Source organism: Hemitrygon akajei, chromosome 19, assembly GCF_048418815.1.
Source record: "Hemitrygon akajei chromosome 19, sHemAka1.3, whole genome shotgun sequence".
Classification (NCBI taxonomy): Eukaryota; Metazoa; Chordata; class Chondrichthyes; order Myliobatiformes; family Dasyatidae; genus Hemitrygon; species Hemitrygon akajei.
The window spans coordinates 23,220,696-23,248,494 of NC_133142.1; the positions used below are offsets into that span (position 1 = coordinate 23,220,696).

Sequence of the window (27,799 nt, forward strand, 5' to 3'; positions counted from 1 at the left end):
CAGCCACTTAATTTGGCCAAAATGTACTGGCCCCAATGAGTCTCAATTAACCCAAACCCACTGTATATGACCTTATTGACTAACAGATACGGCTTGGAGTCCAAATGACCTGTTCCTATTCCTGTTTCTTATGGTCTTACTGCCTTCCAGACTGCAACAAAGAATAACCGCGCCACTTTCAATCTATACTGTTTTACATTAGGGAGACCATTGACATTATTTTATCATTTTTGTCATGGACAATAAAATAAGAACAAAAGATCTTGGGTTTCACTCATATTGCAATGATCCCTTACTTTTTGGATGCAATCACATTCTGTTGTGGATCAGGAGTTATTCCTTGCTTATAACTCTACTCAGGAACTCAGATTCAGGCGTTAAAAGTTGCTACAATTGGATTCATAATTCAGCTAGAGACTTTGTCCTGTAATTAACCTCCAGGTATTGTATAAAAATAAAATAGCTTGTACCTTCAGATTGTCAGGCAATTCTGAGCGTCCTGCATACCCTGGGTTCATTGTAATAGCAACGAAGCAATTTCTATTCAGCCGCAGTTCAGTCCCCTCAAAAACAAAGGTCTCAAGATTGTTTTGTTTTGCTCTTTGGATGCAGAGGATCTGCTGAGCCACCACAGATAAAACTTCCAACTCGATACGATTAAATTCATCGAAACATGCCCAAGCACCCGAGGAGGCCAACCCCTTGAAGAACTGAAAATAAAACAACGCTTTCACAAATATTGTATTTTACGTAACACTCCACAGATGTTTCATGGCAAAGAGGTAATAAGGAAGATATCACAGCACACCTTGTGATCTCTATATTAAATGCAGTGCCGATTCAATGCACCTGGCAACCTAAAGAGTGCTTAGCAAAAGAATACAGATGGGTCACATGGTTGAGCAGCCTTTTAAAAAGTCAGGCTGCAATGGACACGGCACTTTGAAAACAAGCTTCCCCGTTAAGAGCTAATGGTTTTCCCAACGTGGAAAATTGTGAACCAATTTCAGTCGGCAATGCTCCAGCTAAGCGTTGCCTGGCACTCATTTTGCAGCCTAAATGGCAGATGTCTTATATACGCAGACATCTATCAAAGCTAGAAGTGCAGCCTTTAATTTAATGAAATGGTGATTCTCATAGATTCTCATGCTCTATTCATAAAAGTCATTGAAATTTAACTGCATTGTGCAATGCTATTCCTCCAAAGGGACCATAACCTTGTAGGGTTTGGAGGCTTGTGTGCCTCAATGACCTGGAGAGCCATGTTGGCTGGAGTCAGGGCCTGGTGCTTTGGGTCACTCATGCCAAACAGTCTAAGAGTGGTCCACTGGTCCTCCAGGTTCAGGGGTTCAGCTCAGGGGCTAATAAACAATTGTCACAGAAACAGCAATGAAGAACCCTTCCACACAGACAGAGCTGGACGATCTTTATTGTGGCCCTAAACACTGGCGCATAGTACGCAGTAAGTAAACTAGCAATGCTATTATACCTAGCAGTATATTAACATGAAAAATCATTGGACGCTACATGAAAAATACTATTCTATATCAAAAGAGAAAAGCTGGACAAGCAGTCAAAAATGGGAGACCTGTCCAGAATCTATCTGTTAGCGTAAATTCCATGCTCAGTCTGAAGTAAAAACAGGTTCAAGCCATTCTTTAAAAGCAATTTAGCATCAATGGAACAATGTTTGACTATATATGCCGTTCTTCAGATTAAGGTGCTAAATTGACAGCATGTCCTTTGAGGAGGAAATGTGAGCTTTCAGGAGTCTATTCAGACAAGAGCAATTGTAAACCTATATCCTCCTCCGAACCCGGATCATCAAAAGCCATCCGCTTATTGTTATTTACTGGTCTTTCTTCACACAAAGTAGGTGCACTGTTCAGTTACATCGCAACAGATCCCGCACTTCAAGGTAACTGAACATAAAATGCTTTGAAATATTTCTTAGGTGACACATCAAAGCAAATCTTGCTTTCTCGTACCAAAAAGAAAACCCCCCAGCCACAACCTACAATTTACACTATAATGTCATTCAGTTGTATCATGAATGGATTTTGAAATTCAAGTTACTTTGCCCATAGCAATGTAGTCCAGCCCATCGGAGCAGTTGAAAACAACACATTGTACAGCAACTGCTTTGGCCAAGTCTTTAACTGATTCTGTCTTGCCTGTCCCTGCGGGGCCTTCGGGTGCTCCTCCCAAGTCCAAGTAAAAGGCTCCGATCTGTCAGAAAGAAAATCCTCTGGTCAGTGTTTTCTCCACACGAGCTCGGATGTGTTACTGTTATTTTAAAGTCACAAAAATAATGTTTGCTGCTAACTAACTATTTAAATTCCATTTTCAGGGATAATTGAAGGAAACACAGCAATCATGCTCTTCTATTATCAAAGAAATTGGAGGGTTGCAGATGTTGTTCCATTATTCAAGAAAAGGAGTAGAGATAGCCCAGGAAATTATAGACCAGTGAGTCTTACTTTAGTGGTTGGTAAGTTGATGGAGAAGATCCTGAGAGGCAGGATTTATGAACATTTGGAGAGGCATAATATGATTAGGAATAGTCAGCATGGCTTTGTCAAAGGCAGGTTGTACCTTACGAGCCTGATTGAACTTTTTGAGGATGTGACTAAACACATTGATGAAGGAAGAGCAGTAGATGTAGTGTATATGGATTTCAACAAGGCATTTGGTAAAGGTTCCCCATACATGGCTTATTGAGAAAGCAAAGAGGCATGCAGGCTGAAGTCTCCTCTTCTCTCCAGTGAGCTGATGTTTTAACACATCTGCACTGTAGTGGAATCCACCCAAATAGCACAAACCTCCTAATTCTAAGGCTTGGAAATCTGCCAAATGAGCAGCTGTGAATGCAGTGGTCCTATTGAAATGAGTAGGATGAAACAGCTACCAGATAAATTGGAAGTAAATGATTCTTTAAAAATCTGTTTGATTTAAATATATTTAATTATTTGTTTGTTAAATGCATTTTTTTATTTTTAAGTATTATTATGTGAGCTTGAGTCCACATGTAGCATTACTGATTTTGCAGGGCAGACAGATGGGTTATGTGTACTAAAGATGCACCAAGAAAAAAAAGCTCTCATTGAGGAAGAACTTACCATTTTCTGGTTGTTCTATCAAGCTACCCTGGGGTTGCAGAAGGGACCTGGAAAAAGCTTCTAGGAATCTTATCATCTGCATCCTATATCTACATTTTTAAAATTGGACTAAGTTTAAAGAAACTGCAAATTTACAGTCCATGTTTATGACCTTACCAAAGTGCGATAGCATCGATCTGTCAGTGGAGTAATCACCAGCCGTGGCGAGTTACCTAGGTACTCGTAAGCATATTTGACATTGCAGTTGATAATGTGAACTCGGACATTCTCATTTGTCCAGTAATAGCGAAGTTGAGCAAGCCAGTGGAAGTCAGTCTGATGTGAGACCTCTGTTGCAAAGAATTGTTAAAATTACTACAACAGAACCTAATCTATAATCATACTAAATCTATGTTCTCATGTTTATTTACAAATTGCTGCAAACCTTTTTCAATTAAGTCTTCGACAACATCTCTGGCATGTACATCAATAGTTACTAGTGCACCAAGTGTTATACGAGTCTGTTTGGAAAGCTTTCCTCTCACCAGCTCCACAATATCATTCAGCTGTTGCAGAAGTTTGGCGATGTATTTTTTAAGGCCCTAAAAACAAAAGAATCTTGATGATTAATATTTCTAAAGCTATTAGTGTAATTTGTTTATTGGACACTTCCTCGATGTATATTGAAAATATTTCATTTTAAAGCTTTAGTCTAGTGTCATACCTCTACATTACTAGCACTGAAAAAAGTAACTACAAACTAACATCAGAATTCCATCCCTGATTGGTAGCAGTAATATGCTACAAACTAGCATCATCCCATCATATACTGTCTCTGAAACTCATTTCACTCATTCAGTAAGGTGAAAAGAAAATGAAAGAACCGTCTGTGGAAAGGTGAAAATTCACATTGACTAAATAAGGTGAAAGGGGAAAGGTGCAAAACAAAAGAGATGGCAAGGGGGCGAGAAACAAATGACGAGTTAGGAGGAGTTATGTACAATTCATTGCCAGCACCTGTTGCTGAAGAAAAAGGGTATTGTGGTTATTAAGATAGTGAAGCCCAAAAGGTTGAAGTGTTTCATTCATTTGTGGAATGAGATCATCTCTTGTCAGAGTAACTCATTGCCCATCCCTAACTGCTCTCATGAAAGTGGTAGTCTATGTGGTGAACATTTGAAAATGGTGCTACTTTTAACTGAACTGATTGGTATCAGAGCCCATTTCATCAAGAATTTAGTAGTAACCTTGATATGGCATTGTATATTAGCTAAACTAGGTAAGTTCAGCCCGTTTCAACTGGAAGTTGAGTTTGCAGTGGCACTCAGAAGTAGAATCGAGGTGGCAAGTACAGAAATTATGTTTATGGGCTGAGTAGTGTTTAACAAAGCAATCATCCAATCTGCATTTGTTCTCTCCGGAGTAGAGGAATCTACATAATGAGCAGTCAACACGGCAAGTTTAATTGCCAAAGGGATTTAAATCGCTATTTCACTTGAACAGATGAAAAAGAAGAGTGAAACCATGGAAACTGCATCTTCTGAGCTTTTATGAATAGTTCATTTAAGGTGGCAAAAGGATCTCTTCAAGAATGTTTATGAACAGTGTTGCATGAAGTCACTGAGAAATGCTGCTGTAGATTATCTAAAGCTTAGCCAAAGAGATATACTTTATGGAATGATTTATAGGATGAATGGAGGTGGACAGGGAGGGAACTCAGCACTTAAGTTACAGGGAAAGGCTGAACAAGTTAGGTCTTTATTCTTTGGAGCATAGAAGGTTGAGGGGGGACTTGATAGAGGTATGTAAAATAATAAGGGAGATAGACTGAGTTGACGTGGATAGGCTTTTTCCATTGAGAGTAGGGGAGATTCAAACAAGAGGACATGATTTGAAAGTTAAGGGGCAAAAGTTTAAGAGTAGCACGAGGGGGAATTTCTTTACTCAGAGAGTGGTAGCTGTGTGGAATGAGCTTCCAGTAGAAACAGTAGAGGCAGGTTCGGTATCGTCATTTAAAGTAAAATTGGATAGGTTTATGGACAGGAAAGGAATTGAGGGTTATGGGCTGAGTGCGGGTCAGTGGGACTAGGTGAGTGTAAGTGTTCAGCACTGACTAGAAGGGCCGAGATGGCCTGTTTCTGTGCTGTAATTGTTATGTGGTTATATATGGAATTACTGCTGCTGATGTAAAGCAATTAAGTTCAGTGATAATCAAGATGCTATAATTCTAAAAGCACAAGATCCTGGAGGGTTTTAGCTCTGACATCAGTGGAAGGAGAACAATTGTTGTGGGGTAAAGGAACAGTGGACCTAGGTCATGCAGAAGGGTAGGTCTATTGGTAAAGTTGAAAGGTGAGAAGAATGAAAGTGTGCCCCCAACTTTGATGATGTTAACTTTTTTGAACGGTTTTTTTCCTCACTACCAGACTTAAACTCATACTCTCTTATATTGGGTGGTGACTTCAACTGTTGGTTGGATCCTAAACTGGACCGATCGTCCTCTGTTACCAGATCACCTACTAAATCTGCCTTAGCTATTCAATCGTTTCTCTCTAATTTTGGTATCTCTGATATATGGCGTTTCCTCCATCCTACAGAGAGAGATTATTCTTTTTTCTCACATGTTCACCATACCTTCACTAGAATTGACTATTTCTTACTTGATAACCAACTTATCCCATTTGCCCACTCTTGTGACTATCAGAGTATACTGATCTCTGACCATGCCCCAATTACCCTCTCTCTGAACTTTCCTGGTCTCCCTCAGAGGAACAAACACTGGCGGTTCGATTCAACTTTACTATCGGATGATGATTTCATAAAATTTATTAAGGACCAGATAACCTTTTATTTTAACACTAATGCATCACCTGAAGTGCCATCCCAAATTGTCTGGGACACCATGAAAGCATATCTGAGGGGTCAAATAATCTCTTTCACAGCAAATCTCAATAGAAGATCCCGTGCAGATCGAGCAGACCTCATTAACCAGATTAAAGATTTGGATCAAATATATGCCCAAACTAAGAACTCTGAATTATACAAGAAGCGCGTTGAACTCCAAACTAAATTTAACCTTCTGTCCACTCAACCTGTCGAATGCCAACTTCTCGAAAGCAAGAGCCGCTTTTACATTCATGGGGATAAGTCTGGTAAACTCCTAGCCAATCAGCTGAGGCGTTCCAAAGCCAAACAACATATTACAAAGATCCGGAAGGAGAACGGAGACTTTACATCGGATCATTTAGAAATTAATGACGCATTTAAAAATTTTTATTCTCGGCTTTATTCCTCTGAATCCCTGAATGACAATATCTCTGTGGATCAATTTTTACAGAATCTGAATATTCCTTCACTTTCATCTGATTTCAAAGCCAAACTCAATGCGTCTATATCACCAGAAGAAATATCTTTTGCAATTTCTGCACTGTCCTCAGGGAAATCTCCTGGACCTGATGGGTTCCCTGTGGAATTTTATAAATCATTCTCCTCACTTCTTTCTCCTCAGTTACTTTCAGTATTATCTGACTCGTTTAATTACGGCAAATTGCCACCCTCTTTCAATGAGGCATCTATTATTCTTCTTTTAAAAAAGGGCAAAGACCCAACAGAGTGTTCCTCGTACAGGCCGATCTCTCTGCTCAATGTTGATGTAAAGATCTTAGCTAAAGTGTTGGCTCATAGATTAGAAACAGTTATTCCCTCCATTATCTCTGATGACCAAACAGGCTTTATTAAAAACTGTCTCCCTTTTTTTTAAACATTCGGCGTCTATTTAATATTTTATACTCAGTTCCAACTGGGACTCCTGAATGTGTTATCTCCCTTGATGCGGAGAAAGCATTTGACCGTATAGAGTGGAACTACATTTTTGCAGTCTTAGAAAAATTTGACCTCGGCCAAAGTTTCATCTCTTGGATCCAATTGCTGTACCTGTGTCCTACTGCTTCTGTTCTAACTAATTTTCAGAAATCCCAAGTATTTAATCTCAAACGTGGCACCCGTCAGGGATGCCCCTTAAGTCCCTTTCTCTTTGATTTGGCTATAGAACCTCTGGCGATAGCATTTCGAAATTGTCCTGAATTGACCGGGATTTGGAGAGGGGGTGTTGAGCATAAAGTTTCTCTCTATGCTGATGACTTATTACTCTTTCTCTCAAATCTGTCTACATCCTTACCTCTAATGTTTTCACTTCTTGACCAGTTTAGCCATATCTCTGGCTATAAACTCAACTTACATAAGAGTGAACTTTTCCCAATTAATAAAGAAGCACAAGAACTAATATTTCGTTATCTCCCTTTTAAAGTAGTCCATAATCAATTTACTTATCTTGGAATTACAGTCATAAGGAAGTTTAAAGATCTCTTTCGTGAAAACTTTGTCAATCTTTCATATGCTATAAAACAGAGTCTGGTACAATGGTCACCTCTATCTATGTCCTTGGTAGGTCGTATTAATGTTGTTAAAATGTATGTTCTCCCCAAATTTTTATACTTATTTCAATCTATCCCAATTTTTATTCCTAAATCTTTTTTTGATTCCTTAGACTCTATTATTTTGTCATATCTGTGGCAGAATAAGTGCTCTAGAATTAATAAAATCCACCTCCAAAAATCTAAAAAAGAGGGTGGCATGGCTTTACCTAACTTTCGCTTATATTATTGGGCAGCTAATATACGTTGTGCTGCCTTCTGGTCTTTCTTCCACGGTCAATCCGAGTGCCCTAACTGGGTGGCAATGGAGTTGAGCTCCACTAAAGAATTATCTATATCTGCACTTCTTGGCTCTGCACTCCAGAGCAGTCTGCCCAGATCAATAGCTAATCCTCTGGTTAGACACACTTTGCGTATATGGGCTCAGTTCAGGAAATGCTATGGTTTCCAGGGGTTTTCCGTTTCTAGCCCTGTCACACATAATCACCTTTTTTTACCTACTACATACGATTCAGCATTCCATGTTTGGTACAGGAAGGGCATTAGACATTTTGAAGATCTCTTCATTGATAATTGCTTCGCTTCTTTTCAGCAGCTTTCCGTTAAGTTCAACCTGCCTAATGCTCACTTTTTCAGATATCTCCAAATCCGACACTTTACTGCTCCTTTAATTCCTAACTTTCCTGAAATACCTGCGAAAAATGCTATGGACCTATTTCTTTCCATTAATCCACTAGGTAAAGGTTTAATTTCAATTATCCGAGATAAACTAGCAGCCTTACGACGGGCCCCTGTGGATAAAATTAAAATGGCCTGGGAGCAGGATTTAGATATCTCCTTATCTGAGGAGAGCTGGGACTCAGTTCTCAAATCGGTTAACTCAACCTCCCTTTGTGCTCGCCATTGCCTCTTACAGTTTAAGATTGCTCATAGAGCCCATTCGTCTGGGTCTAAACTGTCTCGATTCTGCCCTGGCATTGGTCCTCTCTGTGATAAATGCAAGAGGGGTGTGGCCTCTCTCATCCACGTGTGCTGGTTCTGTCCTGGCTTGGAGAAGTTCTGGAAAGATGTCTTCACTACATTATCGGGTATTCTGAATCAGCACCTAGAACCTAACCCCTTAATTGCTCTGTTCGGTTTTTGGGGCGAGACAGATTTATGTCTGGGTCCGACCAAATGCCGAATACTATCCTTTGCCTCTCTCCTGGCGAGACGCTTGATCCTCCTTAGATGGAGAGATGTTGCCCCGCCCACTCATGCGCAATGGCTTAACGACATTATGGCCTGCTTGGACCTCGAAAAAATTCATTATTCAGTTCTTAATTCGGATCTAAAGTTCCATAAGGTCTGGGGACCTTTTATCGAGTACTTTCACAACCTTCCTCTTGACTAGGGATTTTTTTCTTTTTTTTTCTCCTTTTCGGTCCCTTGCTTTCAGCTCCCTTTTTTTTCTGATAGTAGGCATTATTATCCTCTGTTACTAAGTGTATTCACAGTCTGGGAGTTTGACTGTCCGGACTTATACTCTTTATACTGTGTGGTGGTTGGTCTGGAGTTGTTGTTTTTTTCTTGTGTTGTGGGGCTTGGGGAGGACACTAAGCTCACGTCTTTAATTTAGGTGCTTTTTTGTTAAATTCTCTTCCTTTGTAGCATATTGTTATTGTATGCTTAATCTTGCACTGTATTAATGCTCCTCATTGGGATTTGGGGTTTTTAATTTTGTAAAATGTTTTGAAAAACTAATAAAAAAAAATTTTAAAAAAAGAATGAAAGTGTGACTATTTCTTCAATATTCTCTGGTAAGCAATCACCATCATTAATCATTCATGTCTCAGGCCTATTTCTTGGTGAGACCCTGAACACCCTGCATTAAAGGAAGCAAAACGGCATAACACCAGTTTTAAAATACTGTACCCGTGATCCAATTTGAATTGCACTCTCAACTTCTACTGTCCAGAAAATCTGGGATACGCAAATTACAACTTGACCAGGCCAACTTATTACCCATTCTGTCCTCTTTCTCTCTGGGTAGTCCTACAGAAACACAAGCAACAGTTATTACTGGAGAAAATGACACACGTTCACAGCTTTAAAATGTTGATTGATAATGATTATTCTTGTGTAATATTTCAATAAAAGTGTTCAGTGGAATACAGTGCCTGGGGTACTGAAGCAGAAAATTAAGTTTCATACAGATCTTGGATCTAATATACTCAATTAAAATTGATTGGTTAGAAGCAGAGTTTTTTAAAAAAGGTTTCAATCTCCATGCAAAATTATTGTGTGTTAGAACATAATTGGCCAATGTGCAGACAAGAATAAAACATTGATCTTTTAAGATGATAACTACAAGAAAATTCAAAAATGTTTCATTCAACAACACTGACACCATTCACAATCACACTAACACAAAATTTTGTCGACAAAGAATAAAATTACACATGTTACGTTAATTTTCAAATCCCACATTTCTCCACAGACGTTTAATGCTCATGACTTTTAAAATAGATTTGCAGGAAGATTTCAGAAATGTTACAATGACACTAAATGATCCTTCTGCTGCCAGATATTCTGCACCTGAATCTTACAATTTATGCATGTTGATTTTGTAATTCTCTTAAACAATTTGCTCCCTCCACTCATGTCACTGACCTTCTTTACTGAGCAGTGGTGACCCCAAGGACGTTGATCTGATGTCACTGAAACTAAAAAGTAGGTTGAGAGCTATTCTCCGGATGGAGATGGTTCTTGACTGACATTCATGTGATATGTACTGTAGGTTACACCCCATATATCAGCCCATGTCCAAACCTTTTTGGATATAACTAACATAGTGATGCACCATCAATAACTCTCGGAGACGTGAGTTAAGGTAGTCTTTTATTGGCTGGAAGAAAGCACAAGCAGCAAGCGACCACCACACAACATCCTGGAGACTGAGGCCGGGGCTGTGCCTCCAATCGCCTTTATACAGGGGTCTGTGGGAGGAGCCACAGGAGCAGTCAGCGGGGGGGGGAGGGGGGTGTCCAGACAGGTATATATAGTTCACTACACATAGTTCCACTTTCTGCAAAATTGTAAATGCAGCTGTATGTTATGCATTCATTCGTGAACATACATAGCTTCGGCCTAATGATGGAAGGAGGGTAATCAAAACAGCTAAAGATAATTGGACATCAGACGGGCCTCTAAAGAATTCCTGTAGTAATGAAACATTTTCATTTATACAAAGTTTGACTCCAACCAGTAGCATGTCTTCCACCTAATACTCATTGACTTCCATTTTATCAAGGTTTCATAATACCATGTTTGGTAACAGACAATGAGGTTCCCAACCCAGTGTATGGTTGGTATACTTGCTTTCCTTAATTCTTCTTATGTATTTAAACAAATAGGAGGGTATAGAAACAGAAGAAAGTAGGAGAAAAATTAAGCCATCTGGTCCCTCAAGTTTGCCCTGCCATTCAATATGATTTTGGCTGACCAGTTCCAGACATCAATGCCTCTTCTGTGCTACTTTTGCACAGGTCAATCTGTTTCTTTAAATATTTTCAAATGCCCAGTGTTCGAGCCTCGACAACACTTGAGTAAACATTATTCCAGAGAAGAAATCCTTACATGCCTTAGTTATAAATGACTGCCGCCTTATCATGTAGTTCATTCAAGTGCCTCCTCGAATGGAAACTATTTCATTTGCCAAGGAAAGCAATCATTAGGATATTTGTCCTGAAACCATGATACATAATCTTACCTGTGGTCACTGTTGAAGACTCACAGAACTACTCTCTTCTTGTACTGTAAATCACTATTTAGCTTCCACACCTTTTTCCACTGGTGGTACAAGATCTCGCCATGAACTGTGATGGTGGAGTCTGAATTTTGGGTTGCATGTTTTGATATTATGAGTACAATTGTCAGGTGTATCTTTAAATAATCAATGGAACAACTTTCCTAACTTAAACCCTGGTCCTCAGAAACTCGAGGCTTGGCTAGGAGTAACTTTTCTGCAGTCAATACAGACATTCAGTCCAGTTTCAGTTAATTGTGTTTCAATTTGGCACTGTTTGATACAATTGAATGGCTTGATGGACCATTTTAAAGGGCAGTGGAGAGCATAATGCTATGGGGATTGAATTACATAATGAGCAAGCAGATAATGGTAATAGAATTCCTTTCCTGAAGTATGAATGTGGGCATAAATTTATTAGACTAGTTATATGTATACCTTGTAAAAACTAAATCAGATTTGTTGAAAAGAGAAAAGCAGAAGTGAAAACCAGAGCAAATTATAAAGCAATCACCTTAGGAAATACCTTGAGGAAAAATAATTAATTGACTATTTATATTTGCTAAATACTCTGATTCTATATATTAACAGCATATGAGGAAAAATTAGATATACCTGTCGTGATTGGTTAATGACATCATGAACACTTCTTAGCATGACATCTTCCACTTGAACCAGCCATTTTTCAACAGCACCTCGGGCTTCAGAGGTTGAAATCCTTTCAATAAGTTCAACCCTCTCGCCTTCACTACTGAACATAGCATTGATATCCAGGTTAGGAAGAAACTCCAGCCTGTTAATACCCTCAAAACACTTCTTGAGATGGGGTTGAACCCTCAATGGATCTTTGGTTTCTGAAAGGATTTCGAGCATCTCATCGTTAGAGAGAAAGAAAAACCTAGAACGTAAAATATATTATGTTAGGATATTACAGTCTGAAAAATTTTACTTCATATTGTACTTCTATATACAAGAAAAATCCCAAGGCACTTTACATGCAGAGAGAGTGCGACACCAAGCTGTCAAGGAACGGAGCTGGTGTTGAAGATGAAAGAATTGTTGAGAAAATGGATTGTTGAGTGAGGTCTCAAAGGAGAAGAGCAAACTAAAAAGAAAAACGAATTTAGAAATTCCTCTCCTGCAAAGTCTGCTTTAAAATAACAATTGAGACATTCCATTTGGCTGCTTCTCGTGGTTCAGTCCTTTATATTGCCAAATGCTACAATCCTAGTCTCCCATTTTTCTCTATTTCCTCTCCTATTCATGTTTATATTATTCCAAAAATTGGTGTTCGCAAGACCAGCCTCTTCTCACAGAGGAGTCCATTCAGCTTCCCTTCCTACCCGTGTTAAAGGTTTGTCTGCTTGGGTTCTCCTCGATTATGTTGGTGTTTTCATCAGGCATATATTTTGTAAACCTGCCCTTCACCCTGCATGGAAGACAGCCAGACTGTTCAGCTAGTATAGCTGCTGCCTCACAGCACCAGCAGCCTCATCCTGACCTCTGGTGGTGCCTTTGTGGAGTCTGCACATTTTTCCTGTCACTGCATTAGTTTCCTCTGGGTTTCCAACCACGTGCCAAAGACATGCTGGCTGATAGGTCACTTGTAAATTGCCCCTGAAGTGTAGGTGAGTAGTAGAATCTGACGACAGTTGGCAGATTTATTGAGAGAATAGATTATAGGAAAAATGAATTGTGGAATAGCATTTCCTTGTAAACTGGCATTTATTTGTTAAGCCAATGTAGCTTGCGCATTCATTGTTATCTGCCTAGTTCCTAGTAGATTGATTATTTCATTATTTATAACATACCGAGGAAAGAAGAGACGTTTTTTCTCCAGGTAGGCATTTAGTCCTTTCATGATTTTTTCCAATAAACGGTTACAATCCTGCAGTTTGCCCAGCAGTCCTGTCATAGCTGTTGCTACCAGAACCTATGATGATGAATAGATTAAACAAAGTGTCTGTACCAGGAATACTAGTTATTTGATGTGCTCGATCGGTATCGATGTATTGTGTTACATCTGTAAAATACCTTAGGATTTTTAACACAGTGCCTCATGATATCCTTCCAGTTCCTGTCCACAGTCTGAAAGAGTCGTCCTTCTTCTGGCATTTGTTGCATAATATCCTCAGAGGAAAAAATGGGATCTAGATACAGCCACTGAGCCTGAACTTTTAACCATTCATCAATAGTTTCTTGAGTGTTAATCAGACGCTCCTCCCAATTCTTAAGCATTCATGCAAAACAGGAAATAGGTTTAAATAAGGCATTTAAATATTTTGTTCTGCAGCCTTAAAGAGAAATCTGATAATTATGATCTAATTACTTAAATTAAGACAAACTTATTACACAAACTATCAAGGAAGAAAATACTCTCATTGGCAATACTAGTTTATTATCTTTTCAGTTCAAAAGCTGACGTACACGTTTCAGATATTAGCCTTTATATCATCACAGCTTAACATGGCAATTGTTCACCCTTTGCTTTACCACATCAAACTTACTGAAGAAATGTATCACATGACTATTAAGGTACAAATGATTTAAAATGCAGACTAACAACATTATTTATAATGCTATTAAGAAGATTGTTAATGTTATAAAATAGTTCTGAACTTTTATGCTTTTATGTTTTAGGATTGACATCACCTCAACATAGCTTAGGAGGACAAAGGCGCCTAACGGTGACTCCTTTGCTTGCATCTTCAGAAATGGCTCTATTTCTATCCTTAATATCTCTATTTTTCCCTTTCAGGGTTCTTTTGAAAACACTAACCTGGAGTTAGACACTGACTTAGGTTCTTTGCGGGAATGGGACCCGCTCTCGGGGTCTCACGACTGACCACTATTCAATATACTAAGGACGCGGCCTAGAAGACTAGCACACCTTCAGGCTTCTGGGATTTCATGGCTCTGGAGGCGGGCAGACTCGAGGTCGGTGCCTCCGCAGGAAATTGGTGTGTCGTTGGAGACGGAAGATCGAAAGCAGTGAGCTGGCTGCTGGCTGTGTGCCCAGAGACCCGAGTTCGTTGGGCACAGAGCTTGGGAAAAGCGAAGCAACAGATTTTTAACATCATAAATCAGCAAGTTGTTTGTTATGTCTCCCCTCTCGCTGTGAAACAGGGACACCTCTTTCTCCCTTATCAGGGAGGGAGGGAGCCTATGGTATGTCGAATACCGGGTGAATGAGTGGTCTTGGGGTACTGCAAGTCTGTGTCTTTGTTGATGCTTTGCTGCACACTTGAGTGTTTGGTGGAGGGGGGTGTCGATTCTTTTTTTGCTGGTGGGGGAAGGGGGGCTTTGGGATTCTAACATTTAACTGTCATTCATTCTTTGGGGCACTCCTCTGTCTTCGTGAATGGTTGCGAAGAAAAATAATTTCAGAATGTATATTGTATACATTTCTCTGACATTAAATGTACCTTTGAAATCTTGAAACATGATCCAGAGTACATTTCTACACTTAGCTACATGCCTAGGGGAAAAGTGCTCATTCAATATAGTCCAAAGTTTCTTGGTAGCTCACTAGGGTTGGTAAAATTCAATGTCGGTTTCAAATATCTCAAACAATCTCATTCAGCACAATTCCAGCGAAGCAATTTGGACCATCTTGATTCATTCAGCCTGAAGATTTTTTTTTTTATTTTAACATACAATTCTAATCATTCTGATTTCATTGTTTTCTAACCAATCTAGTTCAAGCACTTAGGGTGAACATACACTATTGTTTTAACCATTACTATTTTGAATAAATATCCAAATCCTATTCAAGCCATTTAATTTTTAACATTACAGATTTTATATTAGGAATTAATGATGGAAATGGACACTGAACAATCATTAGTAAACCATTTCAACTATATTACCCAAATTCCTAAATTCCAAATTCCTAAAATTCTGCACAGATTCTGGTACTTCTCTATTCAGGAAATAAGCCAGTTTCCAAAGAGGATGATGCTAAACTTCCTCATCTTTGTTCGGACAACCTTGGGGCCTCAGATAAATTGATGATGGTGTATGTTCACCTCTCTAGTTACACCCCTTCCAGACCAAACAGTTGCCTTCACCACCTTTCTCAGCTAGTGTTGCCAACAGTTCTATTATATAATCTTATACTCTACACGCTATCACAGATATTCCCTTATCCAAGCTTGCCCCTCTTCTGTGACTTTAAAAACTCCAGTTTTCAATCTGAAATATTATCTCCAAAGATGTTACCCAGCCTGTTGAATATTTCCGGCATTGCTTCCATTTTGGATTTCCAGCTCTGCTGTTTTTTGTGTTTTGTTTACTTACTTCCTAATATGTTTCTAATTGGTTGTAAATTTCTAACTTTTACCTTTAATTGACATGCTTTAACAATGGTTTTCAACTGTATTTACCTTAATTTTCTCTTCAAACGGTTTACTGAATGGTGACCCTCTCATTGTCTGGGTCTTGACAATTTGATCATCAAGAATAGCTTGAATCTCATCCACAGCTGACAAGATTGAGACACCAGTATCACGATATAATGTCGTATTAAAGCTAATTGACTCCCAAGCTTCATCCATGGTGTGCATGGCCTTCTCTAATGAGAATTCCTAATGAAAAATCAAAAATAACAATAGCTAATATATATTTATCTCAAAATAATTATATCATTTTAATTCCACTTCCCGTTCCGATATGTCAATCCATGGCCTCCTCTATCATCACAGTGAGGCTACACTCAGGTTGGAGGAACAACACCTTATATTCCATCTGGGTAGCTTCCAACCTGATAGCATGAACATCAATTTCTCTAATTTCAGGTAATTCCACCATTCCCCATTCCCATTTCCCTCTTTTATCTTACCTCCTTGCCTGCCCATCACCTCCCTCTGGTGCTCCTCCCCCCTTTTCTTTCTTCCATGGCCTTCTGTACGCTCCTATCTGACTTCCCCTTCTCCAGCCCTGTACCTCTTTCAGCAATCAATTTCCCAGCTCTTCACTTCACCCCTTCCCCTCCTAGTTTCACCTATCACCTTGTGATTCTCCCTCCCCTCCCCCCACCTTTTAAATCTACTCCTCATCTTTTTTTCTCCGTGCTGCTGAAGGGTCTTGGCCCGAAATGTCGACTGTACTCTTTTCCCGAGATGCTGCCTGGACTGATGAGTTCCTCCAGCATTTTGTGTGTATTGGTTGGACTTCCAGCATCTGCAGATTTTCTCTTGTTTGTGTACGTTCATTAGATTGCTTCCTACATTGAGGGATTTATTTATAAGGAAGAAGCATGTTGTTTGGGCCCATACCCTTTACAGTAAGAAAAAAATGAGAACCCAATTGTACTGAGACACAATACTGATGGATCCAACATATCTCAATACAATCAGTTCAAAACGGTAGGTGTTTCCCTTCTGGGAGGAACATAGAAACAAGGGTTAAGCATTCACCAGTTAAGACTGAAGTGAAGATAGATTTGTCCTCAGGAATTCTTTATGGAACACGGTAAAATTAAGCTTTATGAGGATCAGGCAGAAAAGTAGAGTTGTGGCCAAATTCATCCATGATCTTGTTGGCATGAGGGGCTGTATAACCTACTGTTGCTTCTATACGGTGGTAAAAGGTGTTTTGATCTAATTTATTCTATTGAAACTCACATTTTTTCATTAAATCTTCCATTAATCTTTTCTGGTCTAAAGAAAATAAATTCGTCTTCTTCATTGCTAGACACTGAAAAAACTTTTTCTACTTTCTATATACAGTGTAAATAATTATAAATAAGTTAAACATTTACCTTGCTGGCAGCAGCACTAGTTTCTTCAAATCGTTCTAAGTATGGATTGAGATTCATTTTTAGCATTTTCCTCAAAGTTGTGCCAGAATCTGGGGTCAAATCATAGCCCATAATGTCAGACATCTGAGCCCAGTGTCGCGGCCTCATACCCGGATTGCACAGAATAGATACAATGGGGATAACCTCCTGAAATGTAAAAAAATCAAAACAAATCAACTGTCACACATTCGAGATGGATACAAAACTGTAGAAGCAAACTAGTTCATTTAATTTCTACCTTTTCAGGTGTGTAAAATCAAATATCAAGTTTTGAAAATCGCAATGCAATTTTTCAGCAATACTGGGTCAGTGAAAATGCCACTCAGGTCAATAGATTTTATTATTTATAGGTCTATCAACGTTTTCTTTTATACCTTGGTCATTCTTACTACTTTGATTTTCTCTTCATTATAAAAAACCTGTGGTCGAAGCTCATGTTATTTTTAGTTATTTTCACCTGTTTTTTCTGAAACTGTTGATTTGGTTCCAAAGGTTTGATAATTCAGCTCTTTGTGCCAGGCTTCAAGTATCAGTAGTCTATGATATAAAGATTTTCAATGCTATTTTCAAACCAATTCTCAGTTATGGTCCTCTCTCAGGCAGCAGGTACCGGATTGGAATTCAGAGCAAGAAATCTGTCTTCATTTTGTTTCTTGTTTCTTGACCTGATAAGTCAATTATGGACATACATCTTTTCTTGAATGATGCCAATCACATTCTAGCATTAGCTAGGATCCATATTTGCAACCTTCTGCCCTTTGTAACTTTGAATTTACTGGCCGTTCTCTAGGACATTGGAGATGATTGAATATAAACATTTGAAGCAGCTTTCTATAATTATTTTTCATACATTGGTTGAATATGACTAATTTACTTGAAAAAAAATGGGGAAAACTGTTGAGCGATCACTTTTATTCTGGATGTGATATCTCAAATGGCTCTTCCAAAGATAAGGCAACAGATCAGCAGGGCATCCATAGAAATATACTGTGCGTGTTTTAAGTAATCAAAAGGTTTCTCAAAATTAATTAGTCAAGCCATGGAAGAAAATGATTAGCGCTAAGTTATCAGCTTCAAAAGGCATCTTATCAAAAGATGGATCCCCATACAGTCCAGCTCCCAACAGTAGATTGATTAAAAAACAGGAAAACTGAAAAAATTGGAAATTGGATATTGCAGGTATGAAGAAGATATAGGGAGAGGCAAGTCCACATACAAATTGGAAACAAGAAGAATTTTTAAATTGACATCTTGCTTAACCTGGTGCAAGATATGGAGTTCAATTTCATACAGTTAGCTCTGAGTGTGATAAAGTTATGGTTAAGGAATTGAAACTAAGTTCAGGACCGGAAATAGTAATAGTAATTTGTATATCTTCCAGGTTTCCAGTATCAACAGTTTTATTGACCAAGACATTGACTTCAGTTTCCCCAATGCTCAGCTGGAGGATTTACAAATTTTTCAGTTTTGTGGTGAACTACATATACCTGTCTGGACACGCCCCCCCCTTCCCCCCCGCTGACTGCTCCTGTGGCTCCTCCCACAGACCCCTGTATAAAGGCAATTGGAGGCACTGCTCCTCCCTCAGTCTCCAGGATGTTGTGTGGTGGTCTCTTGCTGCTGACGGTGCTTTCTTCCAGCCAATAAAAGCCTACCTTGACTCACGTCTCCGAGAGACATTGATGGTGCATCAAGTTTATTCAGTGCAATTAAGGCTGCATGCTTAGACCCTGCTCTATACTCCATACACATGGCCATGTGGCTAAATGCAGCTCCAGTGCCATCTTCAAATTCGCCAACAACACCACCATTGTTGGATGAATCATAGGTAACAATGAGTCAGCTTTGTGGAGAGACATTGCACAATTGGTTGAGTTGTGCCACAACAACAGTCTCTGGTCAACCTCAGCAATACCAAAGGCCTGACTGCTGACCAGAAAGGAGAAGGAGGCTGTATATGCACAGGTCTGTATTGGCGGAACTGGCAGTGGAGGGAGTCACCAGCTTTAAATTCTTGAGCATTAACATATCAAATGAACTGCCCTGGGCCCAGCACATAGATGTCAGCATAAGGAAGGTGCACCAGAGTCTTCCCTTTCTTAAAAGGTTAAGGAGGTTTGGCTGTCATCAAACAATTTCTATAGATGTACTGTTCAAAGTATCAGGAATGGTTTGGTAAGGCAATGCAAATGTACAGGAATGCCAGAATTCCAGAGAATAGCAGACTTTGCCCAATAGATCACAAGCACATCCTTCTCTACAAATGATAGTATCTACAGGAGGTGTTGCCTCAAGAAGGCACATTCAAAGATACCCAACATCTGGACTGTGTCAACGTTTTGCAACTACCATCAGGCAGGACATGCAGAAGCTTGAAGTCCCACATTATCAAGTTCAAGTATAGCTATTACTCTTCAAACATTCCGTTCTTGAACCAACCAGCAAAACTCTAATCACTGCAGTTTAGCACATTATGACCACTGGTCACTTTACATTAAATGGACTTTTTTGTTCTAATTGTGTTTCTTCTTGTTCTTATTCTGTTTTTGTTCTTCCTGTAAAATTGTGTATTATTTATGTTTTTCTTGCTGCTCATATGATGCTAAGTATTTTTTCATTGCACCTAAGCACATACTGTATGTACTTAATCATATAACAATAAACATGATCTTACTGAATATTGCACAAATAGCCTGGTCATTGGGCAACGCTTCTGACATCTTCCAATTGTCAACAGCTTGTGCAACGTTCAGTAGAGCTGGATGTATTTTTGGGTGGTTTTACCAAGTGGTGACAAGTAGGAGACAAATTAGAGTAGGCAAGAATGATCCTTGGGGGCAGTAAAGGAGTAGACAGAAAAACCATCGCTGATTCTTTGATTATGATGTATATGAATGAATGGAACAAAGCAAAGGTGACAGTACACAACTCAAAGTTGAATAATCACTTGAAGACAATGGTGAGGACAACCATGACAAAATCTGCAGACTGGTTCCAAAAGATACATAAATTACTTGATTTTTTAAAAAAAACAAAACTGCCAAACAAAATACCTGCATAAGCCTTTTCTCTTCAATCAAAAGCAGCTACTACATTCAGTTTGGAATCACTTAATTGATTCTAAGTAACAAGAAGCAAACGGAATGGGACTCTGGGTCTGATATATGAATTTGAATTTTCCCCAATCCACTCCAGAACATTTGGGCTAGAATTTCCACCAAGTCCCAAGACTCCGATCTACTTTTTATGGAATATGTTTTTCTATCATAAGTTGTCTGAAGTAGAAAGAAACATTAAACAGTATCAAAAATGCACTGAAGTTCAGCCTTTTTTGCCTTGGATGGGCTACCATAAGAAGTATCAATGTTTCTCTCTTGTTAATCCTTCGGCTGACAGTATCAGCCAGTGACAAAAAAAGATAAATGACCTGAAGAAAAGGGATGACAAATCGGACTTGCGACTGGGGAAATGAAATTGGGTCAGCGCACAGTCGATAAAACTTGGTCCATGATTATCATAACTTTCCTATTGCTACAATTTGGCATGGGATAATGGATTAAACACATTAAATACCAGAATGTTATTGTTAATCACATTCATTATTCCTTCTACCTTAAAGTCTTTGATCTGAGTCATGACTGCATCACACATTGTAATAGTTGCATTCTCTTTCTTTTCTTCCGCCTCTTCTTCCTCAGCAACAAGCCGTCTTCGAGGGGCTGCCTTCTTTTTCTCAAGTTCAGCTTTCTTATCCTTCTGCTGGAAGAACTTCAGCATTTTGTAAATCTCACGAAAGAATTCATCGACTTCTGCCTCCATGCTTTCTCCATTCAGATTCAGAAACGAGCCGTCCATCCACCTTAAAATGAAACAGGAACATAAATCCAGTGGAATACTGTTTAGTGCTATAGGTGAGGATAAATCAATACTTCCTATACCACACATGAACACAATAAAAAAGCTTGATAATGATGAGTCTATTATTTTACCCAATCGGTTTCTTCAGCTACTTTTCTTGTAATGAACTCAAAAGTTACCATTCTAAAGACATGATAATTAATTAAATGTCTTCGTACCTCAATAGTTCTATTGCAGGAGCAACAAAATCCCCTTCCTTCATCTGGGGTTATTATGTCAAATAAAATTAAATTCCTATCAGTCTGGAAGCACAGTTGTGAAAAAGTCAAACCAGATTTGATTTGTTAGAACAAGGACTTCCTTCATATACCACTATGAACAAGGTGCAAACTGAAGATTACAGGGGCATTAAAACATAGAACATAAGAAACAGAAGCAGGTTTGGAATTGGTTTATTGAGGTAGAGTGAAAAGTTTTTCTTGCATATCGTTCATATAGTGCATTGAGGTAGAAATAAGGTAAAAGAATAATAGAATCCAGAGTAAAGTGTAACAGCTACAGAGAAAATGCAATGTGGGTTGGCAATCAGGTGCATAACGATCCACAATATCGTAACAAGGCATATTGTGAGATCAAGAGGTCGGCTTCTTGCACGAGGGCACCATTCAATCGTCCGGTAACAGCTGTCCTTGAGCCTGGCAATGTGTTTTCAGGCGTTTGAATCTTCTGCCCAGTGGATGAGGGAGAAGAGAGAATGTCCAGGGTGGGTGGTACTTTTGATGATGCTTGTTTCTTTACTGGGGCAGTGAGAAATTTAGAAAGTCCATGGAGGGGAGTCTGTAATGTGCCAAGCTGTGTCCACAACTCTCCGCAGTTTCTTGCGGTCATGTGTAGAGCAGTTGCCATGGTGCATATGGATAAGATGCTTTCCACGGTGCACTGATAAAATCCAGTGAGGGTCAAAGGGGAAATGCCAAATTTATTTAGTCTCCTGAGGAGGTGAGCTTTCTTGACTGTGGCATCTACATGGTTAAGACCAGAAGCAGCTATTGGTGATTTTCATACATAGGAACTTGAAGCTCTTAATCCTCTCAACCTCAACACCATTGTTGTGGGCAGGCATACATGCACCACACCCTTCCTAAACACAATGGCCAGCTCTTTTGGCTTGCTTGCATTGAAGGAAAGGTGGTTGTCATGATACCATGTCACTAAGCTATCTATCTCCTTCCTGAATTCTGACTCATTGTTATTTGAGATACAGCCCACAACAGTGGTGTCATCAACAAACTTGTAGATGAATTAAGAGCAGAATCTGGCCAACACAGTCATGAGTGTACAGGGAGGAGAATAGAAGGCTGAGGGTACCACCTGGTGGGTCATCAGTAGTGGAGATGTTGCTGCCTATTCCTACTGATTGTGATCTGTTGATCAGGAAGACAAGGATCCAGCTGCACAGGGAGTGCTAAGCTCCAGATATAGGAGCTTGGTGATGAGTTTGCTTAGAATTATAGTATTAAATGTGGAACTGTCATCAATAAACAATAGTCTACATAGGGCTCTTTACAGTCCTTTTGATCGAGAGATTGGTGTAGAGCCAAAGGGATGGTGTTTGCTGTAGACCTGTTTTCAGCAGTAGCTGAATTGCAATGAGTCAAGGTTGTCCGGGAGGCTGGAGTTAACACATGCCAAGATCAGCCTCTCAAAGCACTTCATGATCCTGATGTCAGAGCCACTGGGTGAAAGTAACTAAGGCATGTTAACTTGTTTTTCTAGGGTGCTGGGATGATAATGGTCTTCTTAAAGCAGGTGGGAACCAGTGCCAACTGAAGGCCACATTTCCCTATCTGGATAACATCACCATCTGTGGTCACGACTGGCCGGATCACAACACCAACCTCCGATGATTTTTCCAAGTGGCCAAAGCCCTGAACCTTACTTATAACAGGGACAAGTGTGTGTTCGGAACCACCCGATTCGCTATCCTTGGGTATGTCATGGAGAACGGGGTCATTGGCCTTGATCCCGACCGTATGCGCCCGCTGTTAGAACTCCCTCTTCCCACCACCCTCAAAGCCCTCAGACGGTGCCTGGGTTTTTTTCCCTATTACGCCCAATGGGTCCCCCATTACGCAGACAAGTCCCGCCCCCTGGTCAAGTCCACCACATTTCCCCTCTCTGCCGAGGCCCGCGCGGCCTTCAGCCGCACTAAAGGGAACATTGCCAAAGCAACGATGCATGTGGTGGACGAGACCATTCCCTTCCAAGTAGAGAGTGACGCCTCTGACTTCGTGCTGGCTGCTACCCTCAATCAAGCAGGCAGGCCAGTAGCATTCTTCTCTCGTATCCTTCAAAGCCCTGAAATTCAGCACTCCACGGTGGAGAAAGAAGCCCAGGTCATAGTGGAAGCTATTAGGCACTGGAGGCACTATCTCACCGGCAAAAGGTTCACCTTGCTGACCGACCAGCGCTCAGTTGTGTTCATGTTCAGCAACCAATAGCGGGGCAAAATCAAAAATGATAAAATTTTGAGGTGGAGAATAGAACTCTCCACCTACAACTATGACATCCTGTACCGGCCTGGAAGGCTCAATGAGCCCCCTGATGCCCTATCCCGGGGAGCGTGTGCCAGCGCACAGCTCGACCAGCTATACGCCCTCCATGCAGATCTTTGCCACCCGGGGGTCACCCGATTTTACCATTTCGTGAAAACCCGGAACCTGCCTTACTCCCTTGAGGACATCAGAACGATGACCAGGGACTGCCAAGTCTGCGCTGAGTGCAAACCGCACTTCTACCGTCCTGAAAAGGCATGACTTATCAAAGCCACCCGCCCCTTTGAGTGACTGAGTGTTGACTTTAAGGGCCCCCTTCCCTCCACCGACCGCAATGCCTACTTTCTCAACGTTATCGACGAGTACTCGCGGTTCCCCTTTGCCATCCCCTGCCCTGACACCACTGCCACATCCGTCATAAAAGCTCTGCGCCAGCTCTTCACTCTGTTCGGATATCCCTGCTATATCCACAGTGATAGAGGGTCCTCCTTTATGAGTGACGAGCTGCGCCAGTACCTGCTGGCTAGGGGCATTGCTACTAGTAGGACCACGAGCTATAATCCCCGGGGAAATGGACAGGTGGAGAGGGAGAATGCCACAGTGTGGAAGGCCACACTCTTAGCCCTTAAGTCAAAAGGGTTGCCGGTCTCTCGATGGCAGGAGGTCCTCCCTGAGGCACTCCACTCTATCCGCTCTCTGTTATGTACGTCCACCAATGCCACCCCTCACGAGCGCCTCTTTTCTTTTCCCAGGAAGTCTGCCACTGGGACCACCCTACCGGCTTGGCTGACGTCCCCAGGGCCAGTGCTGCTCCGGAAACATGCGAGGAGCAATAAATACTCCTCGCTGGTCGAGAGGTTTCACCTACTACATGCGAACCCCCAGTATGCCTACGTGGTCTTACCTGATGGGTGGGTGGACACGGTCTCCATCCGCGACCTGACGCCCGCAGGAGCAGCAGACCACTACCCTGAACACTCCACGGTAACTATGAACCCTGTACCCGAGGTGACACAGCGTACACCAAGCCCTACACAGACTCCTCACGACACTCCCATACCGGGCGCCTCGCACATGCATGAGGGATCACTGACGCCTAGTTGGCTGACACCTCCAGTCAGGCCGGAACTAGCACAACCACCGTTTCCAGTGCAATCACCATCGGCACCTGTGCAATCACCAGCACCTGTGCAATCACCACCACCGGCACCTGTGCAATCACAGCCGGTGTTACGTAGATCGCAGCGACAGATTCGACCACCTGATAGACTTAACCTGTAAATATACTTGTAAGAAACTTCGCCCCATGGGGACTCTCCTTTAAAACAAAGGGGGGGTGAATGTGGTGAACTACATATACCTGTCTGGACACGCCCCCCCTGCTGACTGCTCCTGTGGCTCCTCCCACAGACCCCTGTATAAAGGCGATTGGAGGCACTGCTCCTTCCTCAGTCTCCAGGATGTTGTGTGGTGGTCGCTTGCTGCTTGTGCTTTCTTCCAGCCAATAAAAGCCTACCTTAACTCACGTCTCCGAGAGTTATTGATGGTGCATCAGTTAACTTGTTTTTCTAGGGTACTGGGATGATAATGGTCTTCTTAAAGCAGGTGGGAACCGCAGATTGAAGAAAGGAGAGGTTAAAATGTCTGTTAATATCACTGCCAGGGGATCTGCACAGGATTTAAGGACTCGGCCAGAAACACCATCTGGGCCAGACACTTCCTGGAGGTTCACTCTCCAGAAGGCTGATCTATGTCTGCAATGTTGACTGTGGGCTTAGCAGCATTTGAGACTGTCAGCGTGTGTGGCATCTGTTCAAAACTCGCATAGAATGTGTTCAACTCTTTGGGAAGTGATGTGTTGCTGTTGGTGATGCTGCCAATGTTTTGTAACACGTGAGCCCTGCCACAATCGACAGCTGGTCTGGGCCATCTGATTTGAGTGCCACAGTCCTAGACTTCAGTAGGGAATGGATCTCCCAGTTCATCCATGGTCGGACCGTCTGGTCCTCCATTCCCCCTTCATCATTCAAGATGATCTTTAGCTCAGCATCAATTTCCTATACTTTCCCTATATTCCTTGATTCTTTAAAGATTTAAAAATCTAATATCACTATCAGTGGCCTTGAGGTTGAGAATTCCAAAGATTCACTGTCCCGTGTGGAAAATAGCTCATTTCAATTCTGTCCCGAATGGGCCAACCCCTCATTCTGAGATGCCAAATCTGCATTTAAGCTAAAAAGCTCTTTATACAATTTTCATCGCAATCTCCTCTTGGCACACTCCATTTAATTTCTCCTCATAAATCTGAGCCTTGGCAGTCACAATTACATCATTCGTCGACAGGGATATCTCTGATTCCTTCATCTAACTGATTGATATGAATTATGAGTAGCTCCAGTAGAGTAAAACTTCATAATCAACTTATCTCCAGTACACTTTTGCCCATTAATTAATCTTCAATTCATTCCCGTATATTATCCCTAATACTGTGCTTTCTGGTTCTGTTTTAAACTAACAGCACGTGTGGCACTTTACCCAAGACTGATGTTAAATCAGCTTTCCATATCTGTTCTGCCAGGTTCTACCTCAAAAGGTTCCACCGGCTTTGTTACATATGGTTTCTCTTTCATAAATACATTTAACTCTGCTCATTCTTACTCCTTTATGGTGCCCTGTTACCACTCTCTTAATAATACATTCCAGCATGTTCTCCACAGTCTCCACAGGACTTTTGACCTTTTAAGACCATAAGACCATAAGATATAGGAACAGAAGTAGGCCATTCAGTTCATCGAGTCTGCTTCGCCATTCAATCAGAAACTCCTGCCATTGCTATTCTGCCATAATCCCTGCTAATATCTCCTTCCAATCAACTTTGGTCATCCCTTCACTCATGCCTCTGTATTTTCCTTTACTCCACTGTAATACAGACATATTTGTCTTTAGTTTCTCCCTCTCAAACTACAGGGTAAATTCTGTCATATTATGATCATTGCCTCCTAAGGGTTCCTTTACCTTAAGCTTTCTAATCAAATCTGGTTCATTAAATAACATCCAATGCAGAACTGCCTTTCCCCTAAATGGTTCAAATATAAGTTGCTCTAAAACTTGCTCTCGCCCCACATCCTCTGCCCACCTGCCTGTACTTTTTTATACCAAGTATGTCCTTGGATGTTAAGCTCCCAACTATGATCTTCTTTTAGCCATGACTCAGTGACACCCACAGTGTCACACCTGTCACTCTCTAATTGTGTTATAAGATTATCCATCTTATTGTATATACTGTGTGCATTCAAATATAGCATTGTTAGTCCTGCGTTCATCGCCCTTTTCAATTTTGTCCTCATGGGAATACTTCAACTCAACCCACTGACTGAAATCTTGCCTAATTTTGCCTGTCCTTCCTCACAGTCTCACTATATAATCTATTTGTATACCAACTACCCCATCCTCAGCCCCATTACTCCAGTTCCCATCCTCTTGCCAGATTAGTTTAATCCATTGCCCCCATCCCCTTCACCTCAGCATTTCATGGCTCCATAGTGAGTCCAGAGGCAGAGAAGGATTGATGCAGCAGCATCTAAGTTATAGCTCATGTGAAAACCTTGCCAGATCAGCCAGCTATTAGCCATCTTGACTTAGGCAAACGATATTGTTCAGTAATAACAGGGAACCTTATACGTACATGTATTTTATAAATGTTATAAATACCAAATCTAGACACAAACTCAATCACAATCATCCTTTGGATTAACTTAACTTCTGTGTACTCTACTTACTTTCTTTCACTGCGTTGCCATTTTAGAATAAAACCAAAGAGTTTCTGGAATGGCTCAGTGTTAACTTTGATTACTTCAGCCAGGGGGTAAGTGCTTAGATCCCATTTATGCAGAACTTCTTCACTGTTGATATATTCAATTAATTCCTCTGCATCTTGTAACCTCTTCTGTACAGTCCGTACATCGTTTACATACTGAAAGCAGAACAGCGTGTTTTAAAAACATGGTGAATGAAAACATGCAGGGATTGAAGCTATAGCGTGGTCTTGTAAGGAACAGCGAGTGTTTATTGTGCGGTGTATCAATGATCGTTTTGTTCAGTAGTGCTCAACACTTTAGCTTGTACTGAGAAGGCACCTTTAGTTGGGGAAAATGAGTCATCCATAATCAGAAGCCAAATCAGGACTGGACTGGAGGTGGACGGGATGGTGCTGACCATCAGAGGACCAGGGCAGGACTTGAGATGTAGAAACTGAGCTTCTGTCAGGG

At 40.7% G+C, this 27,799-nt stretch overlaps 1 protein-coding gene across 1 annotated transcript in view; it reads right to left on the reverse strand.

Moving 5' to 3' along the window:
- Positions 1–27,799, reverse strand: part of dnah12 (dynein, axonemal, heavy chain 12) — a 160,435-nt gene that overhangs the window by 86,630 nt on the left and 46,006 nt on the right. Inside the window, exons 15-26 of the mRNA XM_073072245.1 lie at positions 27,311–27,504; positions 20,731–20,977; positions 17,080–17,265; positions 15,704–15,904; positions 13,353–13,547; positions 13,130–13,251; positions 11,934–12,216; positions 9,446–9,565; positions 3,544–3,700; positions 3,276–3,448; positions 2,077–2,229; positions 471–710 (exon numbers count right to left, since the gene is read on the reverse strand). Coding sequence (XP_072928346.1) covers positions 471–710; positions 2,077–2,229; positions 3,276–3,448; positions 3,544–3,700; positions 9,446–9,565; positions 11,934–12,216; positions 13,130–13,251; positions 13,353–13,547; positions 15,704–15,904; positions 17,080–17,265; positions 20,731–20,977; positions 27,311–27,504 — 2,271 coding nt within the window. The remainder of the gene's footprint in view (positions 1–470; positions 711–2,076; positions 2,230–3,275; positions 3,449–3,543; positions 3,701–9,445; positions 9,566–11,933; positions 12,217–13,129; positions 13,252–13,352; positions 13,548–15,703; positions 15,905–17,079; positions 17,266–20,730; positions 20,978–27,310; positions 27,505–27,799) is intronic.